The sequence below is a fragment of the Lathyrus oleraceus genome, chromosome 1, assembly GCF_024323335.1.
Source record: "Lathyrus oleraceus cultivar Zhongwan6 chromosome 1, CAAS_Psat_ZW6_1.0, whole genome shotgun sequence".
NCBI lineage: Eukaryota > Viridiplantae > Streptophyta > Magnoliopsida > Fabales > Fabaceae > Lathyrus > Lathyrus oleraceus.
The window spans coordinates 44,340,663-44,358,874 of NC_066579.1; the positions used below are offsets into that span (position 1 = coordinate 44,340,663).

The 18,212-nt window shown below is 35.9% G+C and overlaps 1 protein-coding gene across 1 annotated transcript; it reads left to right on the forward strand.

Moving 5' to 3' along the window:
- The first annotated feature begins 6,343 nt into the window (after positions 1–6,343).
- LOC127095695 (uncharacterized) lies at positions 6,344–7,385 on the forward strand. The gene is made up of 4 exons (XM_051034374.1): positions 6,344–6,451; positions 6,578–6,905; positions 7,024–7,094; positions 7,191–7,385. Exons 2-4 carry the CDS (start codon positions 6,583–6,585, stop codon positions 7,202–7,204), a joined length of 408 nt encoding a protein of 135 aa, XP_050890331.1. The 5' UTR covers positions 6,344–6,451; positions 6,578–6,582; the 3' UTR covers positions 7,205–7,385.
- Positions 7,386–18,212: the final 10,827 nt, after the last annotated feature.

Consider the following 18,212-nt stretch of genomic DNA (forward strand, 5'->3'; position numbering starts at 1 on the left):
TTTTACAAGATATGCCCACTAACTTTCTTACAATCAAATGGAGTTTTACACTAGCTATCCTCCAAATCGAACACGAGATTTTACACCAGGATAATTTAAAAAGGTTAAAACACTTTTAGGTGAGTGTGTACATAGCCTTAGTAGTTTAAGAGTTACTCTAATATCATTACAATACTCTGATGACTCAGACACAAACCGGGTGAGCTTTCATCCTTCCTCTCTTTCACAATATTTGACGCTTCAAGTTCCTTTACTTGATTCATCATTGATTCAACACTCCATATGGTACTTGACTTATTCTAACTAATGGGCATTGATAAGGTTTCTTGATAGACACTATCATTAGAGATTTCTTGACTAGAAATCACCAGAGATTCCACAAAGTGTTGCTTGACATTAGGTGTTGCTTTTAGAGTTTGACTTTGACATTTTGATCTCACAAGTATAATCAATATGATCATAACATCTTAATCACCTCGATCTTTCCTGATGAAGACTTTATATCATAGTGTTGTCATAATCAAAATCATCATAAATATCTATATGTTGCAGACATTATACATGCAAACACATTGATCCACATAAACCTCCTAACTTATGAGATGCACCTTGCGAGATATCTTAGTGTCACCCCGTGTAAATTCTCTTTGAAGTTTCTCTAACTCGTTACAATAGTGGTTGAGACTTTAGCAACATATGGATATAAGGCATAAAACTTAACACCAAACATTTTAATTTTATAGAATTTAAATCTTATTTGATATTTAATAAAATAATGAAGTATGATCTATTTAAAAATATAAGTAAATATCCACAAATAAATCATATTTAACTTTTGTTGTATCGAACACATGCATCATCTAATATTGAATTGTTGAATTGATGAAATTAAATGTCCAAAAAGAAATAAGCGAAGTAATTAGCTCTACACTCATATTTTAAAATACAGTTACATTATTGTAATTAGATTCAAATTTCTATCAAGGAATAAATAATAAAAAGACTCATAAGTATTTAATAACAAAAAGAATGTTAGAATTCAAAAGAGAGAGAAAAAAACTATGTAGGTGGTGGTGAGATATTGGATCGAACTCTAGTATGGTTGAAGGGTACCTTCTTGATTCGACAATTCGACATGATCTTCGTATGTCATCGAAGTCTGTTCACATGTTGTAGTCGAAGTATGCTAAGATTGTTAGTATGTCGAATTGGACCCGTTTGTTATGCCCAATTGTTTAAGTTAACTTGTTCTCTAAGTTAGCTTGAATAATGTGCATGTGTGTAAAAGCCAATTAGTTTTAGTGTGTTAGTTTTTTTATAAATGACATACTAGTCTCTCATTATTGTATAATGCAAATCCTAATTAGGGTGAGAGAGGTTATTTTCTATTATGTAACACTTGTAATCTTGTTTCAAAGAAAAAGTAAATAATAGTCGTTTATAACTAACTTGTTGTGTTCTTCTTGTTTCCCTTTTTCTATCCTTGTAGGTTTCTTGCCGATCAAGAAACCGAGTATACTTTGTTATTCTGATATCGTTTTCACAATAAATTGGTGTGGTGAGCATAAAGAAGATGTCATCAATAAAGTATGAGATTTAAAAGTTCACTGGAGTGAACGATTTCGATCTGTGGCGCTTGAAGATGAAAGCCTTATTGGTTCAGTAGGATTGTTTAGAAGCATTAAAGGGAGCCGAAGCCATGGGCGATGCGTTAACAAACAAGAAAAAATGACTATGGAAGAGAAAGCCCACAACGCCATCTTATTGAGCCTTGGTGATAAGGTTCTTCGACAGGTTTCGAAAGAGACGACGACATCGGGGTTATGGGTGAAACTTGAAAGTTTATACATGACCAAATCATTGGTCAATCGCCTCTACCTGGAGCAAGATCTGTATTCATTCAAGATGAGTGAAGAAAAAGTTCTGACTGAGCAGTTGGATATGTTCAAAAAGCTAATTCTTGATCTTGAAAATATCAAGATCAAGATCAAGGATGAAGATCAAACATTGTTGTTGTTGTGTGCTTTGCCCATATCACATGCTCACTTAAAATAAACTCTCTTGTATGGAAGACATTCACTGACCTTTGAAGAAGTTCAATCAACCTTGTATACTAAGGACTTGAACGAATGAAAGGAGCATAAGCCATCTTCGACAGGTGAAGGCCTGTCAGTTAAGGAGAAATTCACAAAGAGAGATGGCAAGTTCAACAAGAAGAAGGGTAAAATTCAACATAAGTCTTATAGTGGTGATGCGTCTAGTATTCGATGTTATCACTGTAAGAAGGAGGGTCATATAAGAAAAGTGTGCCCTGAACTTCTGAAGATCATGGAGGTAAGGATAATGGCAATGCAACCATTGTTCAAGATGATTTTGAATCATCATATGTCCTTGTGGTTTCAAGAAGCGACTCAAGTAAAGAGTGGATTATGGATTCAGGTTGCACTTGGCACATGACTCCAAACAAATACTTGTTCGAGGAACTCTATGATCAACATGGTGGATATGTATTGCTTGGAAACAATAAAGCTTGCAAGAATATATGTGTTGGATTTGTGAGATTCAAGCTCCATGATAAGTCAATAAGGTTGTTGACTAAAGTCAGGTATCTACCTGATTTGAAAGAAATTTAATTTCTCTTGGTGAATTCGACAAGAAATGATATGTTTTCCAAGGAGAGAAAATTATTTTAAAAGTCATGAAGGGGTCGAAGAAAGTCTTAAGTGGCATGAAGAAACAAGGCTTGTATACCCTTGAGGATGAAGTTGTCAGTGGTTCTGCAAATGTTGCATCAACGAAACCTTTGTCGAGGACAGAAATTTGGCACATGAGATTGGGCCTTGTTAGTGAAAGGGGTCTGATAAAATTGGGGAAACAAAATCTAATTGGTAAAGACAAATTTGAAAAGCTGAAGTTTTATGAACCTTGTGTACTTGGAAAATCTTGCAGAGTGAAGTTCAATAAAGGTAAGCAAAGAACACATGGATCCCTTGATTACATCATTGCTGATCTTGGGGGGTCTGCAAGGTGCTTGTCACATTAAAGAGCATGGTATTTTTTATCCATAATTGATGATTATTCCATAAAGTTATAGGTATTCATCAAGAAGACTAAGGATGAAACTTTTGAGAACTTCAAAAGTAGGAAGACTTTGGTCGAAAATCAGACTGGCGGAAAGGCCAAGAGGTTGAAAACCGACAATGGTCTTGAATTTCGCAATGAGGAATTCGACAACTTTTGTGCAGCCTTTGGTATTGCAAAGCATAAAACTACTGCAGGTAATCCCCAACAAAATGGTTTGCTTGAAAGGTTTAATCAAACCATTTTGGAAAGAGTTAAATGTATGTTGACTAGTTATGGGTTAAAGAAGGTGTTTTGGGCAGAGGTTGTTTCGACAACAACATATTTGATAAACAAATGTCCTTCGATTGTGTTAGACATGAAAACACCTGAAGAAGTTTGGTCGGGACACCCATCAGATCTTGACAAACTTAGAGTATTTGGATGCATAGCCTATGCTCGCATTAGGCAAGACAAGGTCGAACCTAGAGCTCTGAGATGCATGTTTATGGGATACCCTAAACGAGTCAAAGCTTATAGGCTAAGGTGCCTAGATCCATGTCACATGAGATGTATCACCAGTCGAGATGTAGTTTTCAATGAAGTTGAGATGGATTTCAAGAAAATTGATGGCATTATTCGAAGTGCACAGATATTTGATGAAAAGATGGAACATGAAGAGATTCATGTTAAGGTGGAGCATGTCGATGCTGAATTGTGTATCCTAGATCAAGTCGAAAAAGACGCGCAAGATGCTGAAGATACTGAGGAAGTTGAGGAAACTGTCGATGACTACCTGTTGGCAAGAGATAGGCTGAGAAGAGTCATCAAGCCACCTCAAAGACTTGGGTATGCAAATCTCATGACTTATGTATTAATCTCTGCAAGTGAGATTCTAGATGAAGAACCTAGAGACTATAAGGAAGTTATGAGGAGTCGAAATAAGACTGAATGGCTGAAGGTCATGGATGATAAGATGAAGTCTCTTCATGTTAACCACGCTTGGTAACTAATCGAGAAACCTACTGGAGTCAGGTTAGTCAGATGTAAGTGGATTTTCAAAGTTAAGGAAGGAATCGAAGGAGTGACGTCGAAGAGATAAAAGGCAATATTGGTCGCAAGGGGTTTCACTCAGAAAGAAGGTGTCGAATTTAATGATGTGTTATCTCCTGTTGTGAAGCACATGTCCATTCGAATGTTACTTGCCATGGTGGCACAGTTCGACCTAGAACTGGAATAAATGGATGTGAAGACTGCTTTCTTGTATGGAGATCTAGATGAAACAATCCCGATGAGGCAACCCAAAGGGTATGCAGAAAAGGGAAAGGAAGATTATGTGTGCAAGTTGAATAAATCTTTATATGGACTTAAATAATCTCCTCGACAATGGAATAGGAGATTCCGCAAGTTCATGGCACACATAGGTTTCATTAGAAGTCAGTTAGACCACTGTGTTTACTTCAAATTTCGACCTGGAAATTCATTTGTTATTTTGTTGTTTTATATGGATGATATTCTCATAGAAAGCAACAATATCGAGGATGTAATGAAGGTGAAAGTTGAACTAATAAGGAATTTAATATGAAGGATTTGGGAGTTGCATCCAGGATTCTTGGAATTGAGATCCGAAGAGACAAAAAATAGTTGAAATTATCTTTATCCCAAGAGACATACCTATGGAAGATTCTCGACAAATTTGGTATGTCGAATTCAAAGTCTGTTGTTACTCCGGCAAACCCTCAATTCAAGCCGAATACATATCAGTGTTCCAGTACTGAGGTCGAAAGAGCTTATATGAATATCATTCTATATGCAAACATAGTAGGTTATCTGATGTATGTTATGGTTTGTACTAGACCCGACATAGCATATGAAGTATGTCTTATAAGCAGGTACATGGCGAATCCTGAAAAGGCTCACTGACAAGCATTGAAGTGGATTCTAAGGTACATAAATATGTCTCAGAACAAAGTCCTGATTTATGGTGGAGCATGTGATGAAAATAGTAAAGCATAAATCGAAGGGTATGTCGACTCTAATTATGCAGGTTGTATGGATTCTAGAAAATCTATTTATGGATATGTGTTCACTATGTTTGACACAACAATCAGTTGGAAAACAACACTTTAGAAGGTTGTTGCCTTACCAACCACTGAAGCGGAATATATCGCCCTCACTGAAGCCGTGAAAGAAGTATTGTGGCTTAAAGTTTTTGCTAAGGAGCTGAAACTTCAAGGTCGAGTTATCACTGTTAAATGTGATAGTCAAAGTGTTATACACATGTTGAAGAATTCAGCCTATCATAAGCGAACCAAGCACATATGAGACTGAATTTCTTCATAGGGGTAATCGAGCATGGAGAAGTCCAAGTGCTGAAGGTTTCGACAGATCACAATGTTGCTGATATGGTCACCAAGACATTACCAAGTTGCAAGTTTTTCCATTGTATGCAGTTGATAAAGTTCCATGAAGAAAGCTAGTTTGTTCCCTTGATGTTATAGAGTTTGTTTCAAGGTGGAGATTTGTGAGATATTGGATTGAACTTTAGTATTGTCGAAGGGTAGCTTCTTGGTTCGACAATTTGACAGGACTTTAGCATGTTGTTGAAGTCTGTTCACATGTTGTAGTCGGAGTATGTTAGGATTGTTAGCATATCAAATTGGGCTTGTTTGTTATGCCTAATTATTTAAGTTAGTTTGTTCTCCATATTAACTTGTGTAATGGGCATGTGTATAAAAACTTATTAGTTTAGTATGTTAGTTTTCTTATAAATAACATACTAGTCTCTCATCATTGTATAACGCAAATCCTAATTAGAATGAGAGTGAGAGATGTTATTTGCTATTTTATAATACTTGTAATCTTTTTTCAAAGAAAAAGTAAAGAATAACGGTTTATAATCAACTTGTGGTGTTCTTCTTGTTTCCCTTTTTTCTATCCTTATAGATTTCTTGCCAATGAAAAAACTGATTATACTTTGTTATTTCGGTTTCGTTTTCATAAAAGTGGCAAGTTTATTTTTTGAGATATTTTAGAAAGTGATAATATAAAATGACGTTACATGAGTAAATGATTGTGTAAATTTTGTTAACACATTCAATCCATAGAAACTAAACTCATCCTTTAGTGGAAGGAAAAGTAAGGAAACAAGAATATGTGACAAGTGATAGTTCTTTGATATCTAGATTACAAAAGTACTAAAAGAGACATTCATTCATTTATGTTCCCCTCACAATAAGTCACCAGCTAGTATATATAGCTTCTCAACCTAACCATAAAACTCACCAACCACCATCTGGATTTTACAAGGTGTTCTTAAACTACAACTCAAAGGACCTTAAATCACTACTTGCCTCATACTTGGATTATTCCTTTTCTTTCTTCTAAAAAGGTTAGCTTCTTGTTTATCTGTTTATAATTCACATCACAGATAACTTACCCTATACATGATTATCATATGCACATTGAGAATTAATGGAAAAATAGAGGTAAAGTTTTGATACATGTAATGTAACAGGAAAAATGAGCTGGTCAGGAGGAGATTGGATGTGTAATGCTTGCAAGCACATAAACTTCAAGAAGAGGGATGCATGTCAAAATTGTGGATACCCTAAGATTGGAGGTCCTGATCCAGAAACCTATAGATATAACTGGACTGAAACCTTAGCAGGTGACTGGTATTGCAGTGGTATGAACTGTGGAGCTCACAACTACGCTAGCAGAACAAGCTGTTATAGATGTGGTGTATTGAAAAATGGTTACTCTAGTGGATTTGGTGGGAACATGGAAGCTTCTGACTGCAATTATCCCCCTGGATGGAAAACTGGTGATTGGATTTGCACTAGGTAATTTCGCACTCGCAAATGCTTATAATTAGACTTAGCCCTTTCATATTGACATGAGTATTGATGAGACTAATGTCATAGAAATACATTTTCATTTTCTTTGCTGCTCATGTTTCAGATATGGGTGTGGAGTGCATAATTATGCTAGCAGAACTGAATGCTTCAAGTGCAAAACACCCAAAAGTTTTGGTATGAAAACTTTACTCTTGATTCATTACTTTTTAGTTATGTTGATACTAAAGTAGTATATGATATTTAACTTTAGATTCATGATGCATATTTCAGGTAATTCAGATTAAAACAAGAATTTCAGCTCCTTCACATCACAGCTTTCTTCTGCAAATAACATTGTATCTTGTGCTCCCAATGTCTGTCTTGAGTAATCATGGACAAAGGTCCTTTGTTAGCATCACTAGCAAGTTTTTGATTTTGTTGTTGTCCTAGATGTTTTGACAAGAAACTAATGAAAATCAAAATATACTTTGTCATGTTGGATCTTTCACTCCCATTATTAAATTAACATATGCAATAGGTTTAACAACACTAGTCAAAATTGCAATGAAAATCAAAAGGAATTCAAAGTCATGTTTGTAGTGGCTCTAAAAGGAAGAAAATCCCAAGAATGAAAATAATTGAATGGATAAGAATCTGATGCACCATCCAAAAGCAGAAAAGCTATGAGTCTCAAATCAAACATAGAACTTCATTATCATTTTGGTTCCCATAATATGCACCCAAAAAATGTCTAATGGTGGACCTCTTAAGTTTTACCTGCTATGGCATATTGACATGCTTTTTACTTATAATCTTTTCTAAATGAACATATCATTTTCGAATGAAAAAGTATGTTCTTCCCTATTACTTAGCTATCAAAATATTCTAGCCTTATGCTTTGAACATATCATTTCCTATAATTGTTTTAAAATATTTCCTTACTGGTTATCCACATCAGGGAAAAAGATTCACCAGATATTCATAAAAACATATTATAGCATATAATGAAATGTAATTAACTAAAATAAAAAATTATAAGAAAACATATAGCATATGACATTATTCGAGAGCATCAAAATAATGACTCTTCTTTGAGCATATTTTTGGAATCTCGTTGAAATAGCTATAAGAAATTACAAAATGAGAATTCGCTACCTCAAATACAAAGGAAGGTTTGAAAGGATTCAAGAAATAGAGAGAAGAGAAGAAAGTTACCTCGAGATAATGTGTAATTCTCTTTTTTATATATATATATATATATATATATATATATATATATATATATATATATATATATATATATATATATATATATATATATATATATATATATATATTATTAGATAATTAATTGATAATCCTGGATAATCTTCGAAGAATCGTGTTCGATCACTTTCCGAACAAAGTATTTCGACCCTATTTATGCATGGGTTCACGAAATCTTTGTGGGGATAATTCTTGAAGAAAGAATGTTTCTGGCAAAAGAAAGATTCTGGAACGTAGAATGGTTTTTTGTGTGTCACCCTAAACCGAGGCCAGATTTCCCCCTTTTATAGGAGAACGAAAACTGAAAACGAAAAGTCATACCTTTTCAAGAAAAACGGTAATAACGGCTGGGAAGGTTCAAACGTTCAAAAGCCAGGGGCTCTGCCCCTTGGACCCCGGCAGGGCGCTGCCCCGCACCCCGCCAGGGGCTTCGCCCCTTGGAACCCCAGCGGGGCGCTGCCCCGCACCCCGCCAGGGGCTACGCCCCTTGGAACCCCGTTTTCAATTACTTGCAGTCAATTACACGTTGGCTCTACGAGCGTGCACTCCGCACTACTCCTAACTCGTTTCCAAGCTTTAACGCATAATTGCATCGGCCTATAGTAAATCTCATTACTACTAAAATCATGGGTGATACTAAAATCACCAACATATATATATATATATATATATATATATATATATATATATATATATATATATATATATATATATATATATATATATATATATATATATATAATCTGTCATGACAGTTAGAAAACTTTGACATCTTATAGCTTACTTGCAACACAAGTAAGTGGACTAAACTACAATTATACCACTAATCAGCTGCTTAATCTTAATAAATGATCCCCTAATCTGAATACTAATGTTTAACACTGTTGAATTGTAATTTCTTGTGTCGAAGTAGGTTGCTCGACAGGAGTAAGGAAGTGTCGAATCACCTAGTGTCGAGTTGTATTAGTGTGTCAAAGCATGTTGCTTCACACGGGATTTCGATTCAGGCCTATTTTTAGTAGTGTTAACTATTTTGGCCTTTTATAATTTTGGGTTTTGCCTTAGTGAGCAAGTTAACCTAAATCTATAAATAGAGAGAGTAACTTTTATTCTTGTATGAAGAAAAGAAAGAACTCATAACATTATATTCACAGAATTTTACAGTTGCAAAGTGAATAAAGAAGTTTTTCACAGGTTGTGGACAGAAGGAAAACTCTGCATAAAATATTCTTTTTTTCCAACGATTTTTTTCTTTTTTTCTCAATTGTTTTTTCTTTTCATTGTCATTGTGTGGTTGATAACAATCTTGTTCATCAAGATTGATAGAAATTCTCCATAGGTTGTCGTGATTTCTAACATCTGGTATCAAGAGCTCCGATTTAAGCGATTCGTGGGAAGGAAATCACGATGGCAATGAATCATCCAAATGGGCATTTTCCAGCGAATCTTCTGATTCTCAAGAACAATAATTATGCGAATTGGTGCAAGCAGATAAAGGTTGTGTTATGTTATTAAGATCTTTGGGATCTTTTGAAGGAAGGTGTAACAACGCTTACAGAAAACGTGACGGATCAAGAAAGGTTGCACATAAAGAATTAAAAAAGAAAGATTATAAAGCTCTCGATAATTCATCAATGTGTTGATTCAGATAACTTTGAAAAGGTTAGTGATGTAGAGTCAACGAAAGAAGCATGGGAAATTCTGGAGAAGACGTTTGGAGGCGTGGAGAAGGTGAAAGAGTGAGGTTACAAACTCACAAAAGGACGTATGAATTTCTTCCAATGGAAGACAATGAAAGCATAACTAATTTCTTCACTAAGGTTACGAAACTAGTGAATCAAATCAAGGTATATGGAGAAGTATTTACATCAAGATCTGTTGTTGGAAAGATCTTGAGGTCGTTGGTTCCAAAGTTCGACCACGTGGTAGTAGCCATAGAAGAGTCGAAAGATTTGTCAAAACTGAAAAAGGAAGAGCTTTAAGGGAGGCTTGAATCTCATGAACAAAGAATGGCTGAAAGGGCTATAGGAAAGTCGAAGAGTGATATGGATTTGTAGGCGCAATCAGTAAAAGAAAGGAAAGGCAAAGGAAGATGGAATGGCAACAAAGGCAGAAGAGGCTACAACAATTCGACTGGTTGAAATCAGCATGAAGGAAACTGATCGAATCAGAGAAAACCCTGGAACCAAGGAAACCAAAGAGGTGGTGTTGTAGGTAGTGGAAGAGGTGGTGGTCAAAAGCCAGATAAGAGTCACATTCAGTGTTACAATTGTCAGAAGCATGGTCATTGTTCTAGTGATTGTCCAGAAAAGCATAAGTATCAAGAAACTTATACAAAGCTGGCAAAACATGAAGAAGAAGAAGAGATGTTGTTGATGGTTACAACGAGAGATCAAGAGAGATTTAAGGACCAGTGGTATTTGGACTCAGGATGCTCATCACACATGTCTGGAAGGAAATAGAGCTTCCCATGACGTTGCTTGAAGTCCAAGGGATCTAATACAAATGATGACAACTTCCTTAGCTCTTTCAAATTAGGACATCTGAAACTGTACTTCTTAGTGTTCCTTCATCTGCAATCCATGGTATGAAAATATTTGCAAATAAGACATTAGTTTCCTTGAATATTTTTCTATGATGAATGTTATGATATGCATGTATGCATGAATGCAGCAATCACACACAAGGGATCACACACAAGGCAAACACAAACAAAGGTCAAGGGATGGATCAAGTTATCATCAAGGTCAATCATTTATTTTGGTGGATTATGGTTTTCACCTGATCAACACCCAAGTTTCATTGATATTGACAAGACTTGGTCGGATCAACCAAGAATCAAAGGGTTTATTGTGAATCACGAGCATGGAGTCGGGTTAAGAACCATCCCAAAGAAGTGTACTAAGGATAAAAACCTCTAGATCATGTTTTAAGAAGTTCCTAGAGTATTGATTCCATCTATCGGATATTATAGGTTAGGATGACTGACTCATCAATCCATAATATTCTCAAGAGAAACTCATTTGAGTGTAATATCACGTAATAACTGTTATCAAGTCTACATTTGAACAGTCTCTGCACTACGTCCTAAATAGGCCAAGTTGGGTTAAATGTTCTACGATCCTCAGCTTCTCGGACCCCCAAATTAGAGAAAGTAATGCCTATCCACAAATTACTTGTATGACATCAATAACTCTAAAGAGGTCTCCACTGAGTATATGGGTCTCAAGCCAACTCGTTAAGGACTACTCCACACAAGTTGAACATGACTATACCATCCTCTTATCTTAACTGCACTCAAGTTCGGGTTAGAACTTATCTCACCACACAGAGATCACCAAGCACAACAGATAGAATATATCACACAAACAATATATACAAACAAACATCAAATATACATATATACACATAAAAAGTAGGCTAAACCCATTGAGGACTATTCCCTAGCAGAGTCGCCACTTAATTTCTGTAGCGGTAAATTCGTGACCATCAAGCTATGGATAAACTTGACGTCAGTAAAACCAGAGTCGCCACCGCGCTTTTATTGTTTCCAAAGAAAAAGGGAAAAGTATGAACAAAACCCAAAGATAAGAAGTGTTCAAATCAAAACTAATAAAATGCCAAAGATTACAGGTAAGGGGGTTGGTTACACAGAGGGAAGGTGTTAGCACCTAAAGTGTCCTAGGTACTCCTAGGGAGCCCTTTTTTGTGTGCATATGTTTTTGGTATAAATGATGTTTGATAAAATATAGAGTGAGGGGATGAAAAAAGAATTCATTAATTATATTTTTGTGTTTGACAAGACCTTCGGTCTTATGCCTACGTACCAACATAAAAATGAGGGATCAAAACCCCGTAGTTCGTGGTAAAAATTTCAAAGAAGTTGGTGAATTGATTTTAACAAAAGTTTAGATGAAAAGGCACAACAGACCAAAAATACGAATGGGGTTGTTAATTCTTTTTGTCTTTTCGAAATTTAAGTCAATATGGTTAAGTTTACTTACAAGATTGTTTTAAGAAAAAGTTTGAAAAATTCAATGCCATAAGGCCAAAGTTTCTAATCATTAAAACATGTCTAAGTTTGAAATCACAAACAAATAAAGTTTTTGAAAAGAGGGAGATATTTTGAAGTTAAATAAAGTGGGAGGAGATGAAGAGACTACCCTAGGCAAAAATTAAAAGTTAAGAGTTGAAAAGATCTGACCAATGGGAAGCAATCCAATAGACAAGAATGTCATATAGAAACCCATTTTCCTTTGGACTTTGATAATCAACAAGTAATAAGCAATGAGCAATAGTCAAGCATCATATGAAGACCAGATGAATCAAAGAGATCCAAGATCTTGCATCAGATGAAGGCACAAGCAGAGATAGCTCAATCTCAAAAGTTGACATTGGCCAAGTCCTTTAGCACAGGGAATGTTGCCTAGTTCTAAGTCCAGAAGTTCATATCAAATCCCAACAATCCAACCAGATGTTTTTTTAGGGTTTTTGTTGTTATTAGGTGTTTTAAGGTCCTAAGACCACAAACAAAACAAAAGACAAACAAACAATATATACAATCACAAGATATGGCTCAAATGAGCAAAGTGAAAAGACTTGAAACATAAACAAGTTGCATGAAATGTACATGGCAATGAATGATAAAGGTACTGAAATTTAAATTGCATAAAGTAAATGACTTGATTAGAGTTTCAGGGTTACCATTAATAGTAAAAATTACATCTCCATTCAATATAAATCCAAATTAATTTACATGTCCCGACAACTTTAGAATATATATATATATATATATATATATATATATATATATATATATATATATATATATATATATATATATATATTCTTAAAGATGCTTCTAAAGTTTTTAAAATATCCTTCGTGTATATAGAAATGCATCTTCTGACGCATCTAATATCACATCAATCTTCATAATTTCTAAAAGCAACTCTATTTTGAATAAAAAATGGTCTGAAGAAGCATTTATGTATGGTATTGGGATGTATAGAAGATGCATCTCCAAAATATTGAATTGTAATTCTTTGTATCGAAGTAGGTTGCTCAACAGAAATAAGAAAGTGTCGAATCACCTAGTGTGTTGAGTTGTATTAGTATGTCGAAGTGTCGAAACATGTTGTTTCACACATGATTTCGACATAGGCCTATTTTTAGTAGTGTTAACTATTTTAGACTTTTATAGTTTTGGGCTTTGACTTAGGGAGTAAGTTAACCTAAATCTATAAATAGAGAAAGTAACCATTATTCTTGTAATAGAGAAGTAATAACATTGTATTCACATAATTTTGCAGTTGCAAAGTGAATAAAGAAGTTTTTCACATATTGTGGGCAGAGAGAAACTCTGCAGAAAATATTCTTCTTCTCCATCGTTCTTTCTTTTCTTTCTAAATTATTATTTTCTTTTCATTGTCATTGTGTGAGTGACAACAATCTTGTTCATCAAGATTGATAGAAATTCTCCACTAAGAATTTCCAACATCTGGTATTAAGAGCTCCAGTTTAAATGATTCGTGGGAAGAAAATCACCATGGCAATGAATAATCCAAACGGGCATTTTCTAGAAAATCTTCCGATTCTAAAGAACAACAAATATGAGAATTGGTGCAAGTAGATAAATGTTGTCTTCTGTTATCAAGATCTTTGAGATCTTGTGAAGGAAGGAGTAACAACGCTTGCAGAAAACGCGACGAATCAAGAAAGGGTTGCACATAGAGAATTTAAAAAGAAAGATTATTAAGCTCTCTTTATAATCCATCAATGTGTTGATTCAGATAACTTTGAAAAGGTTAGTGATGTAGAGTCAGCGAAAGAAGCATTGAAAATTCTGGAGAAGTCGTTTGGAGGCGGGGAGAAGGTGAAAGAGGTGAGGTTACAAACTCATAAAAGGACGTATGAATTGCTTCAGATGGAAGACAATGAAAGCATAACTGATTTCTTCACTAAGGTTACGAAACTGGTGAATCAAATCAAGGTATATGGAGAAGTATTGACATCAAGATCTGTTGTTGGAAAGATCTTGAGATCGTTGACTCCAAAGTTCGACTACATGGTAGTAGCCATAAAAGAGTCGATAGATTTGTCAAAATTGACAAAGGAAGAGCTTCAAGGGACGCTTGAATCTCATGAACAAAGAATGGCTGAAAGAGCTGCAGGAAAGTCGAAGAGTGATATGGCTTTGCAGGCGCAATCCACAAAAGAAAGGAAAGGCAAAGGAAGAGGGAATAGGCAACAAAGGCAGAGAAGGCTACAACAATTCGACTAGTCGAAATCAGGAAGAAGGAAACTAGTTGAATCAGAGAAAACCCTGGAAGCAAGGCAACCAAAGAGATGGTCGTGCAGGTAGAGGAAAAGATGGTGGTCAAAAGCCAGACAATAGTCACATTTAGTGTTACAATTGTCAGAAGCATGGTCACTATTCTAGTGATTGTCCAAAAAAGCATAAGAATCAAGAAACTTATGAAAATCTGGAGAAACATGAAGAAGAAGAGATGTTGTTGATGGTTACAACGAGAGATGAAGAGAGATTCAAGGACCAGTGGTACTTGGACTCAGGATGATCATCACACATGTCTGGAAGGAAATATTGGTTTGTCAACATAAAACCCTCAATGAAGAACATGGTGAAGTTTTCAAATGACAAAACTCTAGTTGTTGAAGGTGTTGGTGATGTTCTGATTATGAGGAAAAATGGCAAGAGGTCAGTAATCTCAAATGTGTTGTACACACCAGGCATGAAGAGCAATTTGCTCAGCATAGGGCAGTTAGTCGAAAAGAACTCAAGGTGTCGATCAAAGACAAGATGATGAGAGTTCTCGACTCAAATGGAAGGTTGATCTTGAAGGCTCCAATGTCTTAGAATAGAACCTTCGAGATTGAGCTTAATGTGATGGAGTATAAGTTCCTTGGAAAAACATCCAACATAGATGAATGGATATGGCATTATAGACTTGTCCATCTCAATTTCAAAGACATCAAAGATTTGAAGAGAAGAAATATGGTTTCAGGATTACCAGAAATCGATATTCCAAATGAAGTGTGTGAAGAATGTGTGCAGGCGAAGTAGCACAAGAACAAATTCAGTAAGGATGCAGGAAGTAGGTCAAAGGCAATTCTTGAAGTCATATACTCGGATGTATGTTGTCCTATCCAGGTGGATTCGATTGGAGGCAACAAATACTTTGTTACATTCATAGATGATTTCAGTCGAAAATTATGGACTTACCTGATCAAGAAGAAAAGTGAAGTGATCGAGGTATTTGCCAAGTTTAAATCTATGGTTGAAAGACAAAGCGGTCGAAAGATCAAGATTCTGAGGACCGATGGTGGTGGATAATATGTGTCGAAAGACTTTGATACATTATGTGTGAAAGAAGGGATTATGCATGAGGTGTGACACCCTACACTCCACGGCAGAATGGAGTCTCAGAAAGGAAGAATAGAACCATCATGAATATGGTAAGAAATATGTTGAAAGGAAAGCATCTACCCAAAGAATTATGGGGAAAAGTTGTGTCGACTGCAACATATATCCTGAACATATGTCTGACAAAGAAACTAGAAGGAATCACACTAGAAGAATGTTGGTCAGGTGTCGAGCCTAGCTTGAGTCATCTAAAGGTGTTTGGATCTATAGCACACAGACATGTGCCAAATCAGTTGAGAAAAAAACTTGATGATAAGTCAAGTCAGATGATCCTGATAGGATATCATTTGACTAGAGGATACAAGTTGTTCGACCTAGTGAACAAGCAAGTGGTGATCAACAGGGACATTCTTATAGATGAGCTTAAGGAATGGGATTGGACTTAGAATGTTAAGAAGATAATCTTATATGATGAACCAACTAGTGAAGTCGAAAGAGAAGTTCAACAAGAAGTCAGAGGTGAAGCAGACCCAAACAGACCTCAAAGAACAAGACACATGACTGCAAGGTTTCAAGAATGTGTGATTACATCAGACGATGTAGTCAATGAAGAAGGTGAGTTGGTACACTGTGCTTTCTACGCAGACGATGAGCTAGTCAATGCAGTTGAGGCATTGAAAGATTTGAAGTGGGTGAAAGCAATGAACAAAGAACTGAAGTCAATCGAAGTCAACAACACTTGGTCACTTGTCTAACTGCCTCAAGACAAGAACGCAATCAATGTGAAGTGGGTATACAAGGTGAAGTTGAATCCCATAGGAGAAGTGACTCAACACAAGGAGAGAATTGTGACAAAATGATTTCTTCAGAAAGAAGGAATCGACCTCGATGGAGTTTTTGGACCTATTTCTAGGATCGAAACAATCAGGTGGGTTGTTGGTCTAGAAAACATGAACAACTGGCAGATGTGTCAGATGGACGTGAAATATGCATTCCTGAATGGCCCCTTAGAAGAAAAAGTTTTTGTTTCACAAGCCAGTTGAGTTTGTGAAACAAGGCAAAGAAAGAAAGGTGTACAAGATGCATAAAGCCATAAACGAACTTAAACAAGCTCAAAGAGCTTGGAACAAGAAGATAGATGGCTTCCTAAGGGAGAAGGAATTTGTGAAGTGCACAACTGAACATGGAATATATGTAAGAATAAACAAGAGTGAATTTATTATACTATATCTCTATGTCAATAACTTGTTGATAACAAGTAGTTGCAAGAAGGAGATCGAAGACTTCAAGGTGATCTCAACAAGGAATTCAAAATTCCAGATCTGGGTGACATTTCATATTGCCTTGGCCTCAAATTCTACAAGAGTGGTAGAGGTTTGATGATGCATCAAAGAAGGTATGCAAGTGAAATACTCAAGAGATTTGAGATGCAAGATTGCAACCCAACTTCAACTCCAACTGAGCCAAATTACAACTATCGAAAGATTCAGATGAAGATGATGTCGACCCAACCCAATATGGAATACTTATTGGGTAACTTCGATACCTTTGTCACACAAGGCCTGACTTAGCATACAGTGTAGGTATGATGAGTAGATTCATGCAGAAGCCAAAGGTATCACATTTAGCAGCGGCGAAGAGGATACTAAGGTATCTGAAAGGAACTCTCAACTATGGCATTTTGTTTCCTGCAGATGATGAAGGAAAAGAATGCAAACTAGTGATATACACTGACTCAAGTTGGTGTAGTTATGTTGAGGATCGAAAATCCACAACTGGATATATGTTAATGCTTGGTGGTGCACCAGTTGCTTAGAGTTCGAGAAAGGAGCCAGTAGTGGCATTATCGTCGTGCGGAGCCGAATACATAGCTACTTCTATTTGTGTATGTCAAGTAAAGTGGATGGTGAATCTGGTCGAAGAGATAACAATGAAAAGTCATTGAGCAATTACCATGAGGATCAACATCATGTCAGCTATCAATCCGATGAAGAATACGATAGCACACGGCCGAAGCAAACATATCGAAATAAGGATCCATTATCTTTGGGAGAAGGTAGCAGATGGAAAGATGAATGTGGAACACTGCAGAACTGAGAATCAAATTGCAGACATCATGACGAAAGGAGTGCAGGTCAAAGTGCTTAGAAGACTAAGAGCTATGATGAATATAGATAGCTTAGACACAATGAATTAGGTGGTGTGTTGAATTGTAATTCCTTGTGTCAAAGCGGGTTGCTCGACTGAAGCAAGGAAGTGTCGAATCACCTAGTGTGTTGAGTTGTATTAGTATGTCGAAGTGTCGAAGCATGTTTCTTCACACAGGATTTTGACTTAGGCCTATTTTTAGTAGTGTTAACTATTTTGGGCTTTTATAGTTTTGGGTTTTGACTTAGGGAGTAACTTAACCTAAATCTATAAATAGAAGGAGTAACCCTTATTCTTGTAATAGAGAAGTAATAACATTGTATTCACATAATTTTGCAGTTGCAAAGTGAATAAAGAAGTTTTCCACAGCTTGTGGGCAGAGAGAAACTCTGCAGAAAATATTCTTCTTCTCCATCATTCTTTCTTTTCTTTCTCAATTGTTCTTTTCTTTTCATTAACATTGTGTTGGTGACAACAATCTTGTTCATCAAGATTGATAGAAATTATCCATAGGT

Coding starts and splice junctions, on each gene's coding strand:
- LOC127095695 (XM_051034374.1), top strand. CDS start 6,583: ATGAGCTGGTCAGGAGGAGATTGGATGTGTAATGCTTGCAAGCACATA. Junction 6,906..7,023: donor GGTGATTGGATTTGCACTAG/GTAATTTCGCAC, acceptor CTCATGTTTCAG/ATATGGGTGTGGAGTGCATA.